This window comes from Eptatretus burgeri, chromosome 14, assembly GCF_056783735.1.
Source record: "Eptatretus burgeri isolate ZD-2024b chromosome 14, Ebu_testis_v1, whole genome shotgun sequence".
NCBI lineage: Eukaryota > Metazoa > Chordata > Myxini > Myxiniformes > Myxinidae > Eptatretus > Eptatretus burgeri.
The window spans coordinates 11,530,064-11,549,441 of record NC_140974.1 but is presented as its reverse complement, the minus strand read 5'-3'; the positions used below and the strand labels follow the sequence as shown (position 1 = coordinate 11,549,441).

The 19,378-nt window shown below is 48.2% G+C and overlaps 2 protein-coding genes across 2 annotated transcripts in view; one reads left to right on the top strand and one right to left on the bottom strand.

Annotated features, from left to right (window-relative positions):
- POP1 (POP1 ribonuclease P/MRP subunit) overlaps nucleotides 1-19,378 on the top strand; it is a 63,231-nt gene that overhangs the window by 22,254 nt on the left and 21,599 nt on the right. Inside the window, 1 exon segment of the mRNA XM_085855746.1 lies at nucleotides 11,947-12,083. Coding sequence (XP_085711872.1) covers nucleotides 11,947-12,083 — 137 coding nt within the window.
- On the bottom strand, nucleotides 15,927-16,895 carry LOC147012655 (uncharacterized). Its single transcript, XM_085853701.1, has one exon. It carries the CDS (start codon nucleotides 16,878-16,880, stop codon nucleotides 16,203-16,205), a length of 678 nt encoding a protein of 225 aa, XP_085709827.1. The 5' UTR covers nucleotides 16,881-16,895; the 3' UTR covers nucleotides 15,927-16,202.

Here is a 19,378-nt window from a genome sequence, read left to right as displayed (position 1 = left end):
TGGGTACATTGGGAGTAAGGGGTGGGCGGGGAGGCGCCCACATTGTAACTCCTGTTTGGGGTTTGACCGAGGTTTTTTTTTTTTTTTAATCCCTCCACCCCCTCCCCCCCAATTAGCAAATTGTTATTAATCGGAAGCCACTCAGAGTTGAAGTAAAATTGTTACCGTTGTTAAACTTTTTGTCCAATCTCATGTATTGCTTAATTTTTTTGTATTTTCGTAATCCGTGGAAACCTGCCAGGAAACATCATGTCTGCCGGCATTAGTTGGTGGACGTTAAAGATTCAACGCTGTCTTTCGCGAAGATTGGCGAGCTATCTCCCGTACCATGAACAAATTACAAATTCCTGCTCAAATTACTTCATTGAATGTCAGGTCTGGCCAGCTGGTTCATGAAAGACTTGGGCAAAAAAAACATACCCCCAGCCAACCTTACAAGAACATGACAATCATTGTGGCTGTTAAAGAAAGAAGAAGAAGAAGAAGAAAAATGCAACCTGTCAAGAAGACCAAAAATAATACACCAAAAGTGGGAAGGAAGGTGGAACAATAATATACCAATGCAGGATGAACAGTAGAAGACCACTAGGTAAACCAAGAACTCGAGGGAAGCAAACAGTCATGCAGTATCTCATGAAGGTTGGAATTGCTATGGAAGGATCACAACCTCATGCTTAAGATAAGAAAGAGTGGAGACCTGTGGTTCAGACCGAGTGTTGCACAACAGTGTGAAGATCAGCTGTTTTGGTAATGCTCTTCCCCACATCCCCATCACCCCTCCCCCTCCCCCTGTTTCCAGTATGAGAAGAACCTTTTGTGGGTCTGGTGCCAAACAAACTTGTGGGCCCCATTTGTGGAACAGCTGTAAAAGACATGAGATTGACACAGAAGTCTTGACACACAGTACACAGCTGTAAAGGTTTTATTTACAATATTCACAAATTAATTACAGATGGAGGTGGCTGCCACTTGGGTCCCAACAATGGTTATTTCTCTGTAGGTTTTATGTATGTATGTTCTGTGTTCGGCGAAACAATTCCATCAGAAGCAGCATGTTCATTGTCAGAGCCATCAATGAAGGCAGGACCCACTTGAGTATCAATTACGCACTCATGACCATTATTACTGATAGTTGAAAACTGTCACTGCATTAACAGTCAGTCGAAGCATTTTTATGAACTGACTCCTTATACACGAGTCAGTTTTTATTATCCCCTGCCGCATGGCGGAAGGGGGATATTGTTGTCACCCAGGTCGTCCGGCTGTCCGTCCGTCCGTCTGGGCGTCAACATTTATAGCTGTGAGTGCGATAACTCATAAACTGTTCGCCATATCGATTTGAAATTTGGGTCACACATGAACCACCTGAAAAGGAAGAACCCTATTGATTTTGGGCATGGCCGGATCCAAGATTGCCAACTGGGGCGGCCCTCTTGAAAAAAATGTTTTTTTGTAATAAATGGAAAACCGCTTATCTGATTTCAATTATTTTTGGTTATTACGTTCCTCACCCATGGGGAACTTTTTCGAGATGATGACCAAATGGTGTCTTGTTTCCAATTCACCTCCCTCATTATCTGAAATATGTATGGCCTTTTTCATTCAATGGCGGGGGATTCCCCATCTCTGATGGTATATTTTATTTATTTATACCTTTCATGATCGCAGTACACACACACACACACACACACACACACACACACACACACACACACACACACACACACACACACACACACACACACACACACACACACACACACACACACACACACACACACACACACACACACCTCCCATGCTCTTCCAGCCGAAGAAGCTGCATAATGCAACCATGAAAGGCTATGCAAGGTAGTATATATATATAGGCTCTGGGTGTTTGTGTACATGACTCTTTTAGAGCGTCACCCTATTTATTTTTTTTTTGTTCCATATGCCAAGACCTTCAAAAAAAGTTTGGGTAACACCTCCAGATCAAGTACATTTTCTCTGTAGGGTCCATCTTGGATTCGCAGTTGGCCACCAGCAAATCATAATTGAACCAAAATGCCAATATTGGGTTTAGATGGAATAAATCATTAGTTAACATCCATAAATTATCTTTGATTTACTGCAATTACTTATGCATTGCTTAACACATTTTAGCATGATTTATTCTCTTAAAACTTGGTTCACAGTAGAAAATGACCATATTTTACGTAATTTTAGTCAAAAATGGCTTTTGACTTGAAAGTCGCTCAAAGTTTGATGGTCTCTGAATGACAATATTGTAAGTGGAGCTATAAAATTTTGCCAAAAGTTTCATTATTAAGTTCTCTGAGCAATTCAATTTTCATATTATCACAACGGGGCTTCTGTATGATGACCACAGAGCTCATTGTAAACCAAAGTCACCCCAACCCCAAATGGCCACTTTTACGGCATTTCATCAAATGATGATATCTCCTCAACTAAATGGCATGGGAAGTTGATTTTTTTTGTACTAAATATATGTTATTGACCCCAAGGAATTCATTGATAAAATTTTTGTAGTTTTTGGAGTTGATCTACTTATTAATAATTCCAAAATTGCTGCCAAAATATTGAAAATTCGGAATGCAGAACAATATTCAAGATGAAACTCCAACTTAATATCCTTCCCACTCCCTTTCGCCGATATATTAAAACAAGTCAAAAGCAATATTAATTTAAGAATTTTAATGTTTACACATTGAAACAAGTTCTGGTTTATTAACAACCATTAATACAGTGGTGCACAAACATCAATACTGTTGTGGTTACCAAATTCGCAAACCACCATTCAGGTCCCTTAGGTGAGATATCTCGGTAAGTACATGTGTAGTTAGGCCCAAACCCGTTGTCTAGTGGGAATACATGTCATTTATGCGTGCTGCGACTCTTCAGGATAGCCGTTTTTCTTTTACTATCTTTATTTTGGACCAACCGCCATGATTACCACCACAACCACAACATCAACCACCAACCACAACGCCGCTTCACCACAACCGCCACGACCTTCACGTCACACCTCGCAACCGTCGCATCGCCACCGTTCTTGCCCCGCTGTGGGTGCCGGTGTTGGACTCGTGCAGGGCGCGCGCCGAACAGCGTGTACAAAATCACGGATTTTGTGCTTCAAAAACGGATCAAAAACGACACACGCCCACTTTTTGCCGTCCAATCGGTGAGCGAGGGGCGATTTGGCCCCGCCTCCAGGGCGATCGATATATGCAAATTTATGGATCAAAAAGCCTTCACGCCCACTTTGTCTCGGGCCAATGGGGAGCGAGGTGAAAGGTCGAAGGGAGGGGGTCAAAGATGAGAGGGCGAAGCTACGGGGCTGATAAAAGGACCGTGTTCGTCAGTCCACGAGAGTCCAAAGGCGGAGAGGAAGAGAGTAGGAGAGTCGAGGTCAGAGAGTTAAGACCGCGGGCGGTGGAGTTGGCGAGAAGGAGCTGGTCGTCGTGTGCGTTGGAGTCGGAACGGAGGGGACGGAGCTGTGGAGAGGCGGCGAGGGCAGACGAGGGGGTGCTCGCGTCGTGCAGGGAGCTGCACCCGAGGGAGGCCGACAGCGCGACCTGGCCGAGGTGGAGACGCTCGTCGCGGGACAATAAGAATCCTCTATACCCCGAGCATCAGCAACCCCCTCCTGTTCCCCCCGCGCTGAGATAGTGCGACCAAGGGGGCCCCTTTCCCACCCCCTACCAGACACTGTCCGCGAGGCCCCGCGGAGTTGAGGCGCCATCGCCGCTCCGCGTCTCATCACCAGACGGGTAGGCGCGACCCGGTCTCGGCCTCAGGCCCGCCTCATCCTTGAGGGTATTCTTTTCCTTGGTTTTGGGTATGTGTTGTCGGCGCCGTCTGTGAAGTAAAATTGTATAAGTGTTGCCGTGTGCTCGGTAGTCGGTATTAGCTCTGCATTGTGTCTTCGCTTTTGCATTTGCTTTTTGTGTAAATTGAATTGTGTTTTTCTTTTCTGTGTGCATTTGGTGGAATTGAATATGTGTGCTTTCCGTTCGTCGCGAATAAATGTGCTTTGTGTTGAACTGTTTCCCGCTTCGCTTCGTCTTTTCCTCCATTGAATCCTCATCTTGCTTCACGTAAAGGGTTGGTAGTGGGCTGAATACGCCCGATAATTAATCGAACCGTCGAGGTCGACGATAACACCGCTCGGTTATTCTGATAGTACGGAACGGGTCGCTTAAGTGGCCCGTGTCCGAAGTCGACCTGCGGCGAGGTGCGATCGCCCGGTCTACCCTCCGCGTGGGTACTTAGGTAGGTCGGGTCGGCGAGCAACCCTATCCCACGCGGGGGCTGATTGGCTCGATCGCGGTGAGACCGAAAGGTCCACCCGTGACTGGTTCCCGGCGTTAGTCCGAGAGGGTCACGACTGGATTGTCCGTCCGGTGGGCGACGTGCCGCGATTCGAGTTACGTGGCCGTCAGCACGCCGGCGGGCGCGGTCTCAAGGCGAGCGGGAGCCGGGGGTATTAGAAATGGATGTAGAATGTGTAGGATCCATGGTCCAGGATGGAATCCCCGAGCAGGAAATGTTGATTGTGCAGGAACACGGACTCGCCCAACTGAACCCAGAGCCCGAAATGGGTGCGGCAGCGGCCGCAGTGTATGACACCTCCCCCCCCCTCTCCACCAAAACCCTTCCCCAACCCTTGCCGAAACGGCTCAGCTGAGTGCATCCGACATGGCCCAGCTATGCGCCATGCTGGCGGCAATGAACGAAAAGATGAATGCGAAAATGATCGAAAAAATGGATGCGAATATGAAAAACGAAATGAAAGGCATGAACGAAAAGATGGATGCGAATACACGAAAAATGGATGAAAAGATGGATACAAATACAAATGAAGTAAAAACGAGGATGGATGCGAATACACAGCAAATAAACGGAATGGAAGCAAACATGAAGGAGGAAATGAAAGAGCTACGGGGTGAGACGCAGAACATGGGCCGATGCCTGCAGGCGGGCATGAAGGCCGTGACCAGGGAGCTGGGAATGGCGACTCCACGTGTGGGAGCAAACGAGCTGGAAGGGGGTGCAACGGCTGACAGGCCCGCGGTGGAAGCGGGTAAAAAAATAATTCAGGGGGCGTGTTGGGCGAGGGTCGTGACAGAGGAATCGACGGTGACCAAAAGGGAAAAATTAAATGGGGAGACCAAAACGTGTGAGACGAGACACGAGGTGACGACAAAGGAAATAATAATAGTTGAGACACGGGAGATAGAGGGTGAATTGGACGGGGTAAGTGACGCACACACACACACGGAGGTAGTGGAGGATAAAGGGGGTGAGCTGGCGGACTGGGTAGAGACCCAGTGCGAGCACCTGGATGGCCTCCTCCAGGAACGAGGGGAGGGAGTATGCCCCCTTGAGGTGAGTCACGACCAGGTGAGTTCGGTCGTGCTTTGCGAGGTTGAGGGGACGAGTGCTGTGGACGGGTGCACGGAGAGCTTGGGGGGTATAGAGGCCCCGGAGACCCTTGTGGGGACACGAATCCCCAGTGTGGTTGTCCCTGTGTGTGTGGTGCAAGGTGTGAGTGCGTCCCCGTGTGTGGAAGCGACCCCGTGTGTGAGTGGTGTGGTGGCGATGGTGCCAGAGTACGTGCTTCCCAGCACGCCGTGTGTGGATGAGGCACCGTGTGTGAGTGAGGCCGTGTGTGTGGATGAAACGGCCAGTATGAGTGAAGCACCGCGGTTGAGTGCCCCCGCGTGTATGAGTGGGGCACGGTGTGTGGAAGAGACCGCGTGTTTGAGTGTCGCCGTGTGTATGAGTGAGGTACCGCGGGTGAGTGCCCCCGCGTGTGTGAGTGAGGCATGGAGTGTGGATGAGGCACAGCGGTTGAGTGCCCCCGCGTGTGTGAGCGAGGGACGGTGTGTGGATGAGGCACCGCGGTTGAGTGCCCCCGCGTGTGCGAGTGAGGCACGAGTGAATGGAGCACCACGTGTGAGTGGTATGGGTTATGCAAGGGAGACCGTGTGTGTGAGAGAGCGGTATGTGAGGGAGATGTCGGTTGGCATGCGGGAGCACGCAGCCGCGTCTCCCGGTGTGAATGTGATGGAGTGGACTGTGTGCGTCGTAACACGCAGGTGTGCGTGGGTCGAATGGAGACGGAGACGGCGACATGGGAGGAACGAAAGCCGAGTAGCGGCTGTGGTTGTTTCGGGGACCGTGCCAGGTTCACCCAGCAGTGAGCACGCGGTTCGTGCTGTGCAACGCACGAGACCGCCACGTGCTCGCTTGCGAGAGTGAAGTCCCGGTCCGGAAACGCACGCGGTGGATTTGCCGATCCCGCGGACGGACAAAGTTTAGGCAGGTAAATTGATTTGGACCGGACGGGTTCTCCACGCGATCGTGTGTGTTAAGCTCCAACGGGCAAAGCACATGTGTTCGCGTGGGGAACCCCTCGAGACGTGGGGCTTGTGTTTTTTTTTTTATGCGCACGGTGACGTCATGGCTGCACGTGGGGTTGGAATCCGGCAGGAGGGGTATCTCTGCCTGATGGTACCGTCCAAGGAGGGACGAGGAACACGTGCAGCTGCATGACGTCACGGGCAGGTGCAAAGTGCGCGAGCTCTGAGTTGCCGCGCAGGTGCTGCGCATGAAAAAAAAAAAAAAAAAGAGCAAGCCTCACTTTCGGGTGCAAAGGATTCCTGGGCAAGGGGTGAAAGACCCCCTTACCCTGGGCACAGGATGGAAACTAGTTAGGGGGAAGGGTTAGCTTAGTTAGACCGACTTCATGGGGCAGGGGTAAGTCCTCATGGAGTCCGTGGAATGGATTAGTTAGAGGGATTTAGTGAGCTTTAGGTTGGGAAATAAAATGGAAATGATTAATGGGATGATTTGGAGACAGTGACAGACAGTGAATGTGTAGCGGGGACGTAGTTTAGCTACGTAGTGTTAAATGGAACGTGCTATAGTATAAGGGACGACGTGGGAGCACGAGTTAGTTAGGGGAGGTAGTTAGAAGGATGGCAGAGTTCAGCGGTGAGTGTGTTGAAGAGTTGGTGAGTGAATTGGAAGCATGTGCTTGGTGAGTGAGTGAGGCCAGCGGGTCTGTGTGTGTGGAGTGAATGGGGAATGCATGGTGCGATGAGTGATTGGGGGGAGGAGTGACTCCCGCCCAAGGGACCCCGGGGTCAGTATAAAGTGAGTTAGGGGGTTAGTCAAATTGAAAAATGGAGGTCGTTTTGCTGTTGGTGGGAATGTAGGCTCGAAACCCATTTGGAGGGGTGCAGGAGCCCTGTTGACGGGCTTGGGAGCGTGGCTGCGAAAGGTGAGTATTGCTGAGTGGGTACCCCGGGCACCAGGCTAGTCGGCCGCGGTACGCCATGGGCCCATGGGGGGCCGGGATAGAGTAGTGGGCACGGGTGCGCCTGCTTGGTGCGGGGGCCCGGGGCGCCATTAGCCGCGTGGGCAGTGTTGTGGGCACGGGTGACCCTCGGAAAGGGGCCCGGGAGGCCGGCCTGCCACGTGTGCGTTTCAGGGGAGGTGCCATGGGGGGCACTCCCCGGTGTTAGGGAGCTGGTCGGCTCGGAGGCAGTGTAGTGCCCGGGGGTGCCATAGCGGGAGAATCGGCAGAGGGTCGTGCCTGCCAAAGGGAGCCACGTGTCCCAGCCAGGAGACCGTGTGAGGGCACGGAGAGAAAATTGGGGGGCGAGGCCCGAAATTGTGAGGACACCAACACAGGCGACGGGAATCTGGGTTGTTAGAACCAATAGTTTAAGCGAGAGGCGCTTGTTGAAAGCCCCGGGGTAGTTTAACAGTTAAATGGTTAGGGTAGATTAGGAAGTGTACCCCTCTGCACCATCCATCCCCTCGCTCTCGTTGTGGGCCGCTGGACCCACTTTGGTTTTCGATTGCCGAACTCTGGGGAGGCCATTCTGAGGCTTCGTTGGGCCTCGACACAGGACGTTAGCTCTCCCTTATTCCCCTCCGGGAAGGGAACGTAGGGGTTGGGAGTAGGCTAGGTGACAGAATAGGTTCGCCGAACAAGGACAATAAAGGGGGTTAGGGGACGATTTACAGTGGGGAAGTAAAAAAAGAAAATAAAAAATTAAGTGGGGGCTAAATTGGGGTTTGACAAATTAAGGGAGTGGGTATGTACAGTGACAGGCAAAGGCGATAGGTTGGGAGGGAGACAGGTAGGTAGGTCCGAGCCTGCCTTCCAAGTGGCCAGCACCACCGCACTCCCTCCACCAACCTCCACTGAACGGCAAAAGCTGGCCAGCTTCATCTGCTGGCTGTGTGCTGCAAGGCCTGTGCCGGCCGGATCATCTGCAGCTGTGGTACTTCAAGGCCTGTGCCGGCCAGTTCATCTGCGGGCTGTGTTTGCCTGCAGCGGCCTTCTTCTGCGGGCTGTGTGTTGCCTGCACCTTTGCCATGCCATGCCCACTGCCCATGTTCACCAGCCCCGTTCAATTTTTGCTTTGCCCCCCCCCCCCTGTTCATTTCCATGTGCGCCAGGATCCGCAAGGCAACAGTTTGCAAGCTGCGAGAACTGCCCTGTTGGCAGCTACAACACGGGCCTGCAGTGGCGGCCCGTGCACCGTGTTTGTGTCCATGCATCCATTCGTTGTGCTCATTGCGTGTGCCACTTGAGCTGGCACGGAGACTGCGTTTGTGCAGCCCATGCACCGTTGTGGTTCACTGCATTCAGTTCAAACCGTTCATGCATCCATTCGTTGTGCTCATTGTGTGTGCCCCTTGAGCTGGCACGGAGACTACGTTTGTGCAGCCCATGCACCGTTGTGGTTCACTGCGTTCAGTTCAAAAGGGAAGGCCTTGGACTGCGTGTGAGCAGCTAGCCACGTTCCCTGTCACCTGCATTGTTTTGAGCCAGAGACTGCATGTGGGCAGCCTGGCTCCCTGCTAACTGCTTTCTTTTTGCAGAGTTCAATGATCCTGGGCCATGGTTTAGTGTAAAATTTGTAAGTTAAGGTTAAGATGTACTGTAAATATGAGTGCGCCCCCGGCATGTCTGTCCTAGCGCCGGCAATTTTATTTAAGTCGTCCGTGTGAGTGAGTTTGTTTAGATAGTTACGCAGCCCTCAGGTTATTTATTTTGGGGACACGAATACCATGAATGTCGCACTCAGGGATCCGTAGGTAAAATGTACTAGGGGAAAACTACACATGATGGCACACGAAAATTTGACGACTCGGGACGAGTCTGTAAAAAGGGGAGGGGGTAGTGTTGTGGTTACCAAATTCGCAAACCACCATTCAGGTCCCTTAGGTGAGATATCTCGGTAAGTACATGTATAGTTAGGCCCAAACCCGTTGTCTAGTGGGAATACATGTCATTTATGCGTGCTGCGACTCTTCAGGATAGCCGTTTTTCTTTTACTATCTTTATTTTGGACCAACCGCCATGATTACCACCACAACCACAACATCAACCACCAACCACAACGCCGCTTCACCACAACCGCCACGACCTTCACGTCACACCTCGCAACCGTCGCATCCCCACCGTTCTTGCCCCGCTGTGGGTGCCGGTGTTGGACTCGTGCAGGGCGCGTGCCGAACAGCGTGTACAAAATCACGGATTTTGTGCTTCAAAAACGGATCAAAAACGACACACGCCCACTTTTTGCCGTCCAATCGGTGAGCGAGGGGCGATTTGGCCCCGCCTCCAGGGCGATCGATATATGCAAATTTATGGATCAAAAAGCCTTCACGCCCACTTTGTCTCGGGCCAATGGGGAGCGAGGTGAAAGGTCGAAGGGAGGGGGTCAAAGATGAGAGGGCGAAGCTACGGGGCTGATAAAAGGACCGTGTTCGTCAGTCCACGAGAGTCCAAAGGCGGAGAGGAAGAGAGTAGGAGAGTCGAGGTCAGAGAGTTAAGACTTCGCGGGCGGTGGAGTTGGCGAGAAGGAGCTGGTCGTCGTGTGCGTTGGAGTCGGAACGGAGGGGACGGAGCTGTGGAGAGGCGGCGAGGGCAGACGAGGGGGTGCTCGCGTCGTGCAGGGAGCTGCACCCGAGGGAGGCCGACAGCGCGACCTGGCCGAGGTGGAGACGCTCGTCGCGGGACAATAAGAATCCTCTATACCCCGAGCATCAGCAACCCCCTCCTGTTCCCCCCGCGCTGAGATAGTGCGACCAAGGGGGCCCCTTTCCCACCCCCTACCAGACACTGTCCGCGAGGCCCGCGGAGTTGAGGCGCCATCGCCGCTCCGCGTCTCATCACCAGACGGGTAGGCGCGACCCGGTCTCGGCCTCAGGCCCGCCTCATCCTTGAGGGTATTCTTTTCCTTGGTTTTGGGTATGTGTTGTCGGCGCCGTCTGTGAAGTAAAATTGTATAAGTGTTGCCGTGTGCTCGGTAGTCGGTATTAGCTCTGCATTGTGTCTTCGCTTTTGCATTTGCTTTTTGTGTAAATTGAATTGTGTTTTTCTTTTCTGTGTGCATTTGGTGGAATTGAATATGTGTGCTTTCCGTTCGTCGCGAATAAATGTGCTTTGTGTTGAACTGTTTCCCGCTTCGCTTCGTCTTTTCCTCCATTGAATCCTCATCTTGCTTCACGTAAAGGGTTGGTAGTGGGCTGAATACGCCCGATAATTAATCGAACCGTCGAGGTCGACGATAACACCGCTCGGTTATTCTGATAGTACGGAACGGGTCGCTTAAGTGGCCCGTGTCCGAAGTCGACCTGCGGCGAGGTGCGATCGCCCGGTCTACCCTCCGCGTGGGTACTTAGGTAGGTCGGGTCGGCGAGCAACCCTATCCCACGCGGGGGCTGATTGGCTCGATCGCGGTGAGACCGAAAGGTCCACCCGTGACTGGTTCCCGGCGTTAGTCCGAGAGGGTCACGACTGGATTGTCCGTCCGGTGGGCGACGTGCCGCGATTCGAGTTACGTGGCCGTCAGCACGCCGGCGGGCGCGAAATCCGTAACAATACTATTAGTTACATACACATTGCTGCCAAATAGCTCAATATTTTCTTGAATTATCACTCATCCAGCATTCAAGATAACTTGTTCTAAATGCTACATTACATATGCTACATACCGCTAGTACAAATATTATTACACACACTACATAATTTACTACATGCATTCATGTACCTGGATAGTTTTCTAGAAAACTACAGTAAACACACTGCATTCTAATACTAGTTACATGTACATTACTACAAACTAGCTCATAAAGTCCAGGTAAAATTGTTCTAATGTGTTGTTGATAAATTTTCTTGAATTATCACTCATCCAACATTCAAGATTTATAACGTTCTGAGTACTACACTACCTACACTACATACTGCAAGAACTAATATTGCGACATACACTACATAATACACATAAATCAACTGTAAGAATATAATGCAAAGCTCAAACGGTCATCTCCAATAAAGTTGCAGAATTCCCGAGAATCACATTAAGCAATTGGATTTTTGCAGTAGGGTGATGTTTTTTTGCACCGACTGAATCTGCCACATCTGACCCCAGCCATCCTGCAAGAGCAAGTTGACCCAGCACACTTATCACAAGTACAGAATACAGACCAATGGGTAGGAAGGATTTTCCACAATGTTGCAGGTATTAGCTGACCCTGCTCATACTCATAGCCACAATCCTCTGGCTTCAGTGACTCAACAGTTTCAGGATCAGTATGGCTGTCCAAGGTATGCATGTTAGTGTAAGCATTAAAGAATCCACATAGGATATGAGGTAGAAGTCCCTGGCTGGTTGGAGGCAGGTTATAAAGAGAACTACTTTTGTTGAAATGGAACATCTCTGCTCGGAGATCGTCGAAATTTGTAACATCACTTCCACTTTTCAGCACCTTCACCAAGTAATGCTCAGCATTGTGAATTAATGATGGAGAGAGGGTTTGTGATCTCCCAAAGTGTTTGAGAAACTTTTCTGATTCTACCTGCAAAGCTGCCTTCTTTGATCCAATTCAACTTGTGATATCACACCCTGTAAGGCTATGCACAGCTGTTAGTACTGCACAGAGCTGATGACCCACACGCTGGAACAAGGTATGAAGAGGCACATATCGAGTGGTGTCGCCCACTCCAGCTCGTACCCACAGCTGCTCAAGGTTGTGCTGCTGGAAGACTGGTATGTGGTAGAGCAGGGCAACAATGACATCAGTGTCATTTGAGATGACAACACATACTTTGTGTCCTGCCTTTAGTGAGTCAAAGACATGAAGAGTTATCCGGAAGTCATCTTCTAAAGATGATTGAAGATGGGCCATTGAAGATTGAAGATGATTGAAGATGGGCCATTGTGTTAAATCGCATCTCTGACCTAAAACTTTTAAAAAACCACAGTTTGCTATGGATGTTCGCTTTCCATTAACCATTCTTTTTTCCCAACTTCAATGCCAACTCACCCCCCTCACCCCCCTCACCCCCTCACCCCTCACTCTCACTCTCAAAGCAACCATCCCACTCTTCTCCCTCCAACCCTCCCACTCTTCTCCCTCCAACCCTCCCTCTCACCTCTCTCAAAAATCCCCCCTCACCTTTCTCCCACCTTTCATCCCCCTCACTCATCCTTCTCAAAGTTGCCCCCCTCTCATCCACCAAGCTGCCTCCCTCCACTGCCCTCTCACCTCCATCTCTTCACTCCACCTCCTCAAATCCTCAACTGCCTTCTTCCCCCTCTCTTGTCCACCCTCTCCCCCAGCACCACAGAGCCTTTTCTCCTCCTCATTCGGCCCCTCCCCTAGCTATTCTGCAATCCCCCGCACTCTTTCAACAACCCTCCTTACCTCCCCCCCCTCGTCCCTTGTCCTACCCTCCCTCTCCCCCCCCCACCCCTGCACCCAAAGCCTCCTCCCCTACCTCTTCATTAAAAGTGTGGACCTCAAATATCCGGGGCTTTCGCTCAAACCTTTCAGATCTTTCCATACAGGCTGCCACTGACAAACCAGACATAATCTGCCTAACAGAAACTTTCCTCCCCCAACACGTGTCTGACTCCCAAGTATCTCTCCCCGGTTACTCCCTCCTCCGGTATGACAGACCTGAGCCTCGTACTCGTGGAGGTGTTGCTCTCTTCATCAAAGACTCTATTCCTCACTCTCCATGCACTACTCTCACTCCCCCACACCCCCAGGAATACCTCTGGCTACGGCTTCCCCTCCACTCCCACCTCATGTTTATATGTGTACTGTACCGTCCACCTAACAGTGATGACTCCATCTACACCTCACTATCTGAAAACATGGACCATCTTCTATCTTCTCATCCAAACTCTCTCTTCCTCTTATGTGGTGACTTCAATTGTCATCATGCCAGTTGGCTAGGTGTGGGTACCTCTCTCACCTGTCATGGCACCTCAGCAAAAGCTTTCTGCTACTCATTGGGACTGACTCAATCAGTCAACTTCCCGACCCGGATCTCAACCAATGGTACTCCATCTCTTCTGGATCTGATTTTGACAAATTTCCCTGACAATATCTGCTGCTCTTCTCCCGCTCCAATCGGTTCTTCTGACCACGTCCTTGTCAAAGTGGACATCTCTCTGGCTGTTATCAGAGAACCACCTCACCGCCGTCGAGTCTGGCATTTCACTCAAGCCGACTGGCAGGGTCTCCGAGCAGCCATCAAACTGACAGACTGGTCTCCTATCACTACTTTCTCAAACATCAACTCATCCTGGGAATTCTTTCAAAGAAACTTGCTCTCCCTCATGCGCAGATTTATCCCCTCTCGTGTTCATTTGTCCTACCCTTCCCCCCGCCCTTGGTTTACTGAAGCTTGTGGTGAGGCAGTTGTCCTGAAACAACTTGCCTTTGCCTCATGGAAAGCAAACCCAACTGAGGGCAATCTCAGTTCCTTCCACAAAGCTCTGAACAAGTGTGTATCTCCCCTCAGGAGAGCCAGAAAACAACATCTTTCTCATCTCAAGTCTGAACTCTCAAACCTCTCTCCCTCCTCAAAATCCTCGTGGCGTTTAATCAAATCTGTTTCTTGTGTATGTTCCCCCTCCATCCCCTCCCTTACCTCAAATGGCCGCACTGCTGATACCGCACGTGATAAAGCTGAATGCCTAAACTCGGTGTCTGCAGCTAAATCTTGTGTCCTAAACCCATCACTTTCTCTCCCCACCTTGCCCACCCAACTGTCCCTGGACTCTGTGTCCTTTTCTCCTAATAAGGTGGAGAGCTTGCTTTCAAACCTCGACTCAGATTCTGCAACCGGTCCAGACGGCATCAGCCCACGTGTCCTCAATGCCTGCTCTTCTGCTCTTGCTCACCCTCTCTCTGTTCTATTCACCCTCTCATTTGCCCAAGGTCATCTGCCATCTGCTTGGAAATCTGCTAACATCACTGCCCTGCATAAAAAAGGTGCAAAAACAGATCCCTGCAACTACAGACCAATCAGCCTTCTCCCAATCATCAGCAAGGTTATGGAATCCATCATCGCTTCAGACATGAAATCCTTCCTCTTCTCCAATGGCTTGATTTCCGATCATCAATTTGGTTTCAGACCAGGTCACTTCAGACCTCAGGTTTCAGATGAGTTTCCAGCTCTTTTAGTAGTTGGCTCTTTGCTGGGCTGGTCATCATGCCATCATTGTTGAAGAGAAGAGGGGAAGGAGCAACATCGAATTTCATAAGGTCATTTGTGGTCAGTCCCCGATCACTGGCAATTTCAATTGTTTTCTCCACAATATTCAATTCTTTCACTGCCTTCTTGATAGTCTTCTGAGGTTTGTTTCTAATAGATTGCATTGTTTTGAGATTTGTTCGGTGAATACATTCACTGAGCCTTGTACTTTTCTGGACAAAACGTTTAAGTCGAAATTTCATGTACTTTTCCTCTCGTGTTAAGGCATTCAGCATGTCATTTCAGATGTCTTGTGACATGATCTCCTTTGTCACAAAATTTTGAAGTATTGGAGAATCCTTCAAAGATAGTGGAGATCCCTTTTCCTCGATAAATTTTATCATTTCCTGGATATGGGCTTCCTTGTGCATTGTCGTAACTTGGGATGACTCATGGTGGTTGTATGATTCATGTGTGTTCTCCATCAAGCCAGCACATTTTCGATGTAGATTCTTTACTGCCATCATTTCATGGTAAATCAGGTCCCACTGAGCCACATGCTGCTTCTGCTTGGCATGTCCAATGACTCCATCACTGCATTTAGATGAGAGGTTGATACTCTGCTCTAGTTTCTGGTCACCACTTACAGCAGTGAAGCGACCAGCTTTGTCCTTGCTAGAAAAGTTCCCATTTGAGAAGTTCTCATAGACTGATAATGCAGTTTGTGAGAGTCGTTTCATGTCTTCCAGGTAGAGAGAACACCAGCGCAGGTAGTTGGTGGAATCAAAAGCTGCAAACAGATAAAGAGATCTTTGAACAGCATCAAGATGGAGCTCCCATATCCCTTCACGATCATCTCTCAACAGATCTTGCACAACATCCACCATGCAGAGGAATTGAGTCTAGAATAGGAAGTTCTCATTTACAGCAGAGCGGGTTTTGATGAAGCAATTTAGATCTCTAATCAGTTTTTTGGATGCAGTGGCAAACTCTGCCATACATTTCTGGCTGTCATTGATGTTTTTCTTCATAATACTTGACTTGAGATGCGACAGAATAGCCAGCTCTGGTGTATATGGCTCAATACATTTTTCAGCAAAGAATTCTTTGTACAGAAGGCACCTGAATGCTTCAGCAAGAAATTTCATACCTATAAGAGAGCGGGTGTGATGGCCTCCGTTAAGAACTGAGTTCTGGATGACAGTTGGACCAAAGACACAAACCTGCAACCAAGTAATGTCAGCTCCACTTCCACCTAGGGCTTTTGCAATGCACTTCAAAACAATTTTCACCAAGTGAAATGTTCCCATAACTAGGACTAGGTTGTTAAATTCCTTAGGTCGCATCATTTGAATTTCCTTTGCAATGCAGTATACACCCTCATCACAATACATAGGAATTTCTCTTTGAAGCAGCTGTGAATTAAGTGACATAAAATTCCTCATTGCAGAATAAACAGTCGCATATTGAGTGACTGGATGTGGCAGAACAGGCAGGAATGCAATAATTTTCACCGAAATGTTCTCTCTTGTCCAAATAGAGTTACTTGCACTCCAAGAAGGCATCATTTGTAACTGTGGATAGATTGAGACTTGATTTGGGGCAATATCGAGGCAGGCAAGGGATCAAGCTGTATCTTTCAGTTTTGCTTCAGTGATGTCTCGAGTTGCAGAGGTGATCATTTACTTTGTATGATGCAGGGATGGATGTCAGGGTGACGTGCTGGTTTGTGGAAATCTGACAGTATTTGACAGGGTAGGATATCCTTGAAGGCTTGAGGCCCATGTGTGACTTGTGTGTCAGATATCTTAGGTTTAAAGAGTGATGAAAGGGGTTTATCCTGGTAAAGAACTGTCACTGTATCATGCTCGGAGACGTTTGCACCCTCGTGGTCCCAGTTGTCAGTTGCACCAGAAGTGAATTGTCCAGGGTCAAAGTGGCTTGGGAGTGCAACACAATTTTGGTTATGCTGTGCTGTGAAAGATGCAAGGTCACATTGATACCTTCGCAGCTCTGTATAGCTGAGTGCAAGTCCTTCATGGTTTAAGATTGTAGTCACAAGGTTGCCTCCACGTCCAAGAGCATGAACAGATTCTGCATTCATAATATGAATGGGTGTTCTCTTTCTCCCACAATGGTGCACGTAGTACAGGATTTGAAAGAGAGATTGTATCTTTCTGCAGCGTTGTGCAGAGAGATTTCCATCTCTGTTGTCAATATCATCTTCATCAGCATCTTCACTTTCAGCAGCAAGTGTCTCCTCTGTCATTACTGCTTCTGCTGCTTGTTGGTAGGTTTCAGGATTAAAATTTAACCCAAACCCAAAAAACCTAAGTCTCGTATCAGGGATATTCATATCATTACGTGCAAGTTTTAGATCTTGAACATCACAAATTCTATCTTCAAGACCAAAATCATAATTATCAAGAGACATCCTAATCATACGAGCACATACTTGCACAGGATCAACTGAGCGAATACTCTCAGCTAACACATTTGCTGCATTTTTTGACACACTGAACACCATCATTGATTTGTACAAAGCATCAGGATATGTGAAATCAATACCATTTCCAAATTGATTAATCAAGAAAACTTTAACGTCTCTATTGCGGAAGTTACATTGATCATCAATACTATTCAAGTAGTTTCGGATAGCACTCAGCTCATAACCTTTGCCATTTTCAGGCCTTGCTCCAACTCTGGCACAATCTGATTCCATACAAGTTGTTTGTTACACAATTTTGGCACCAAGTCCTTCAATCGTGACTCATGCTTATACATGTACTTAGTCATGCACTCATTGTGATAATACAGATCTGCTCCAAACACAGAATGTGGATCTTGAAGATCACAAGTTCAGTCGAAGACGGCATCTTGGAAGAAGTTAGTTGCAGCAAGAAAAGACATAGCACGGTTGGATTCACTTATACGATATTTTGTGTACAGTTGTTTGTAGGATTTGTTATCACAGATAATGCAGTTCACAACTCGCAATCCTGTTGCTGTAGTATCTGCATTAGGTCGGTGGCGAACTGCCTGGGAGTGAGAGCTTCTACCTTCAGTTTTGTTCTGCTGAGAAAAAGATGAGTCTTGGCTATGAACTAGATTCTACTTAGTTATTCTGTCAAGAACTGTCTTCATAGTGTACTTCTTGTAACATTCATTAGTCACATGATAACAAAACCCATCTCCTTCAACAAGCTTCAGTCTTTTGGAAACATGGTCATTGTGTATGGCTTCCCCGTATCCTTTTACAGCCATCGCTTGTGCTTGCTGCCTTATCATCGCCTACTTTTTGGCAGATAATACATTTTGTTGCATCATAACAGAGGTCTTGAGATGACTTTACAAGAGCTACAGACTCCATCATTGGCACTTTATCCAACTCTTCACAACCCTGAAAAAAATAGGATATTATCAGTACTACATGTTGTACATACTAGGGGAATTGGAGGCACAACCACACACTTAAAGTAAATTGGACAACTACCTATTTGGAATCAATGCTATTTTTAATTTTGGCAATTGTATATGACCCCCGTCTCCTCAGGGACATAACAGGTAAATACATGTAAACTATTCTGCACATTCTGGATGAGGCACAACCACATACCAGTGTGTGGCTGTGTCCCAGACCTGGGGCACAATTGCACACTGGTATGTGGTTGTGCCCCAAGTTCCCCTACATCAAATTAAGATGAGTGTCTCAATATAGTCTCTGTAGGATTGAAGCATATGCACATCACTATTTTAGACCATTAATTAAAGCTTCAATGTTAAATCATGTCTACTTTTCATTATTTTGGCAGTCATTTTGAGGAAAATCTTGGGATTATGCTAATTTGATCATCTAAAAAAAATACAAAAATGTTACCAATGAATTCCTTGGGGTCAATAACCTATATTTAGTATAAAAAAATCAACTTCCTGTCATTTAGTTGAGGAGATATCATCATTTGATGAAAGACCGCAAAAGTAGCCACTTGGGGGAAGGGGTGACTTTGGTTTACAATGAGCTCTGTGGTCATCAGACACAGCCTCATTGTGAGAATATGAAAATTGAATTGCTCAGAGAACTTAATAATGAAACTTTTGGCCAAATTTTATAGCTCTACTTACAATATTAAGTCATTCAGAGACCATCAAACTTTGAGCTACTTTCAAGTTGAAAGCTATTGGTTCACGAGACAGTAAGTGACCACTATAATCGTTATGGGTGTGTGTCTGTCTGTCTGTCCCGAGCATAGCTCTGTGGGTTTTGATACGATCCTGATAAAATTTGGGTGGGAGGTTTATATCATAATCTCGTGTTTTCCTGAGAATGGGTGTGCTGCGCCCATTATGGGCAGAGCCACGCCCAAAAACGTGTTTTTAGGGGGTAGCCGATTTCAAGTTACATCTTCTCCGAGGGGGTTTGTCGAATCTGGCAGGGGTTTCAGTATTTGGTTAGCCGAATGGCACCTGCATAGCCCCACGGAGCTCGATTTTTCATTTTCATCCCAAGGTCAAGGTCAAAAACTTAGAAAATTGCGAATTTTGACAAAAATCATACGACCGCCCAAACTTTTAGAGCAAGGATGACAATATTTTTTATGCATAATCTTGAGGTCATTCCCCACCTAAAGTCTTGAAACCATTTTGCTCTATCTCGAACACCTTGCCCGTGGCGCCCCCTTCAAGTTTGTTTTTACGCTGATTTCATCAAAGTATGGATAATAATCCGAGGAGTGCGAAACGCCATATAGCCTATATGACGTTATATTGTTCCTGGAATGTTCCAGCGGAAGTTTTGCACCAAAGGTCATAATCCTTGACCTTTGACATTTAAAGTTCACAAAGGTCAAATTTTCA

Excerpts from the sequence above, each read along its gene's own strand:
- LOC147012655 (XM_085853701.1), bottom strand. The coding sequence starts at position 16,880 with ATGAATATCCCTGATACGAGACTTAGGTTTTTTGGGTTTGGGTTAAAT.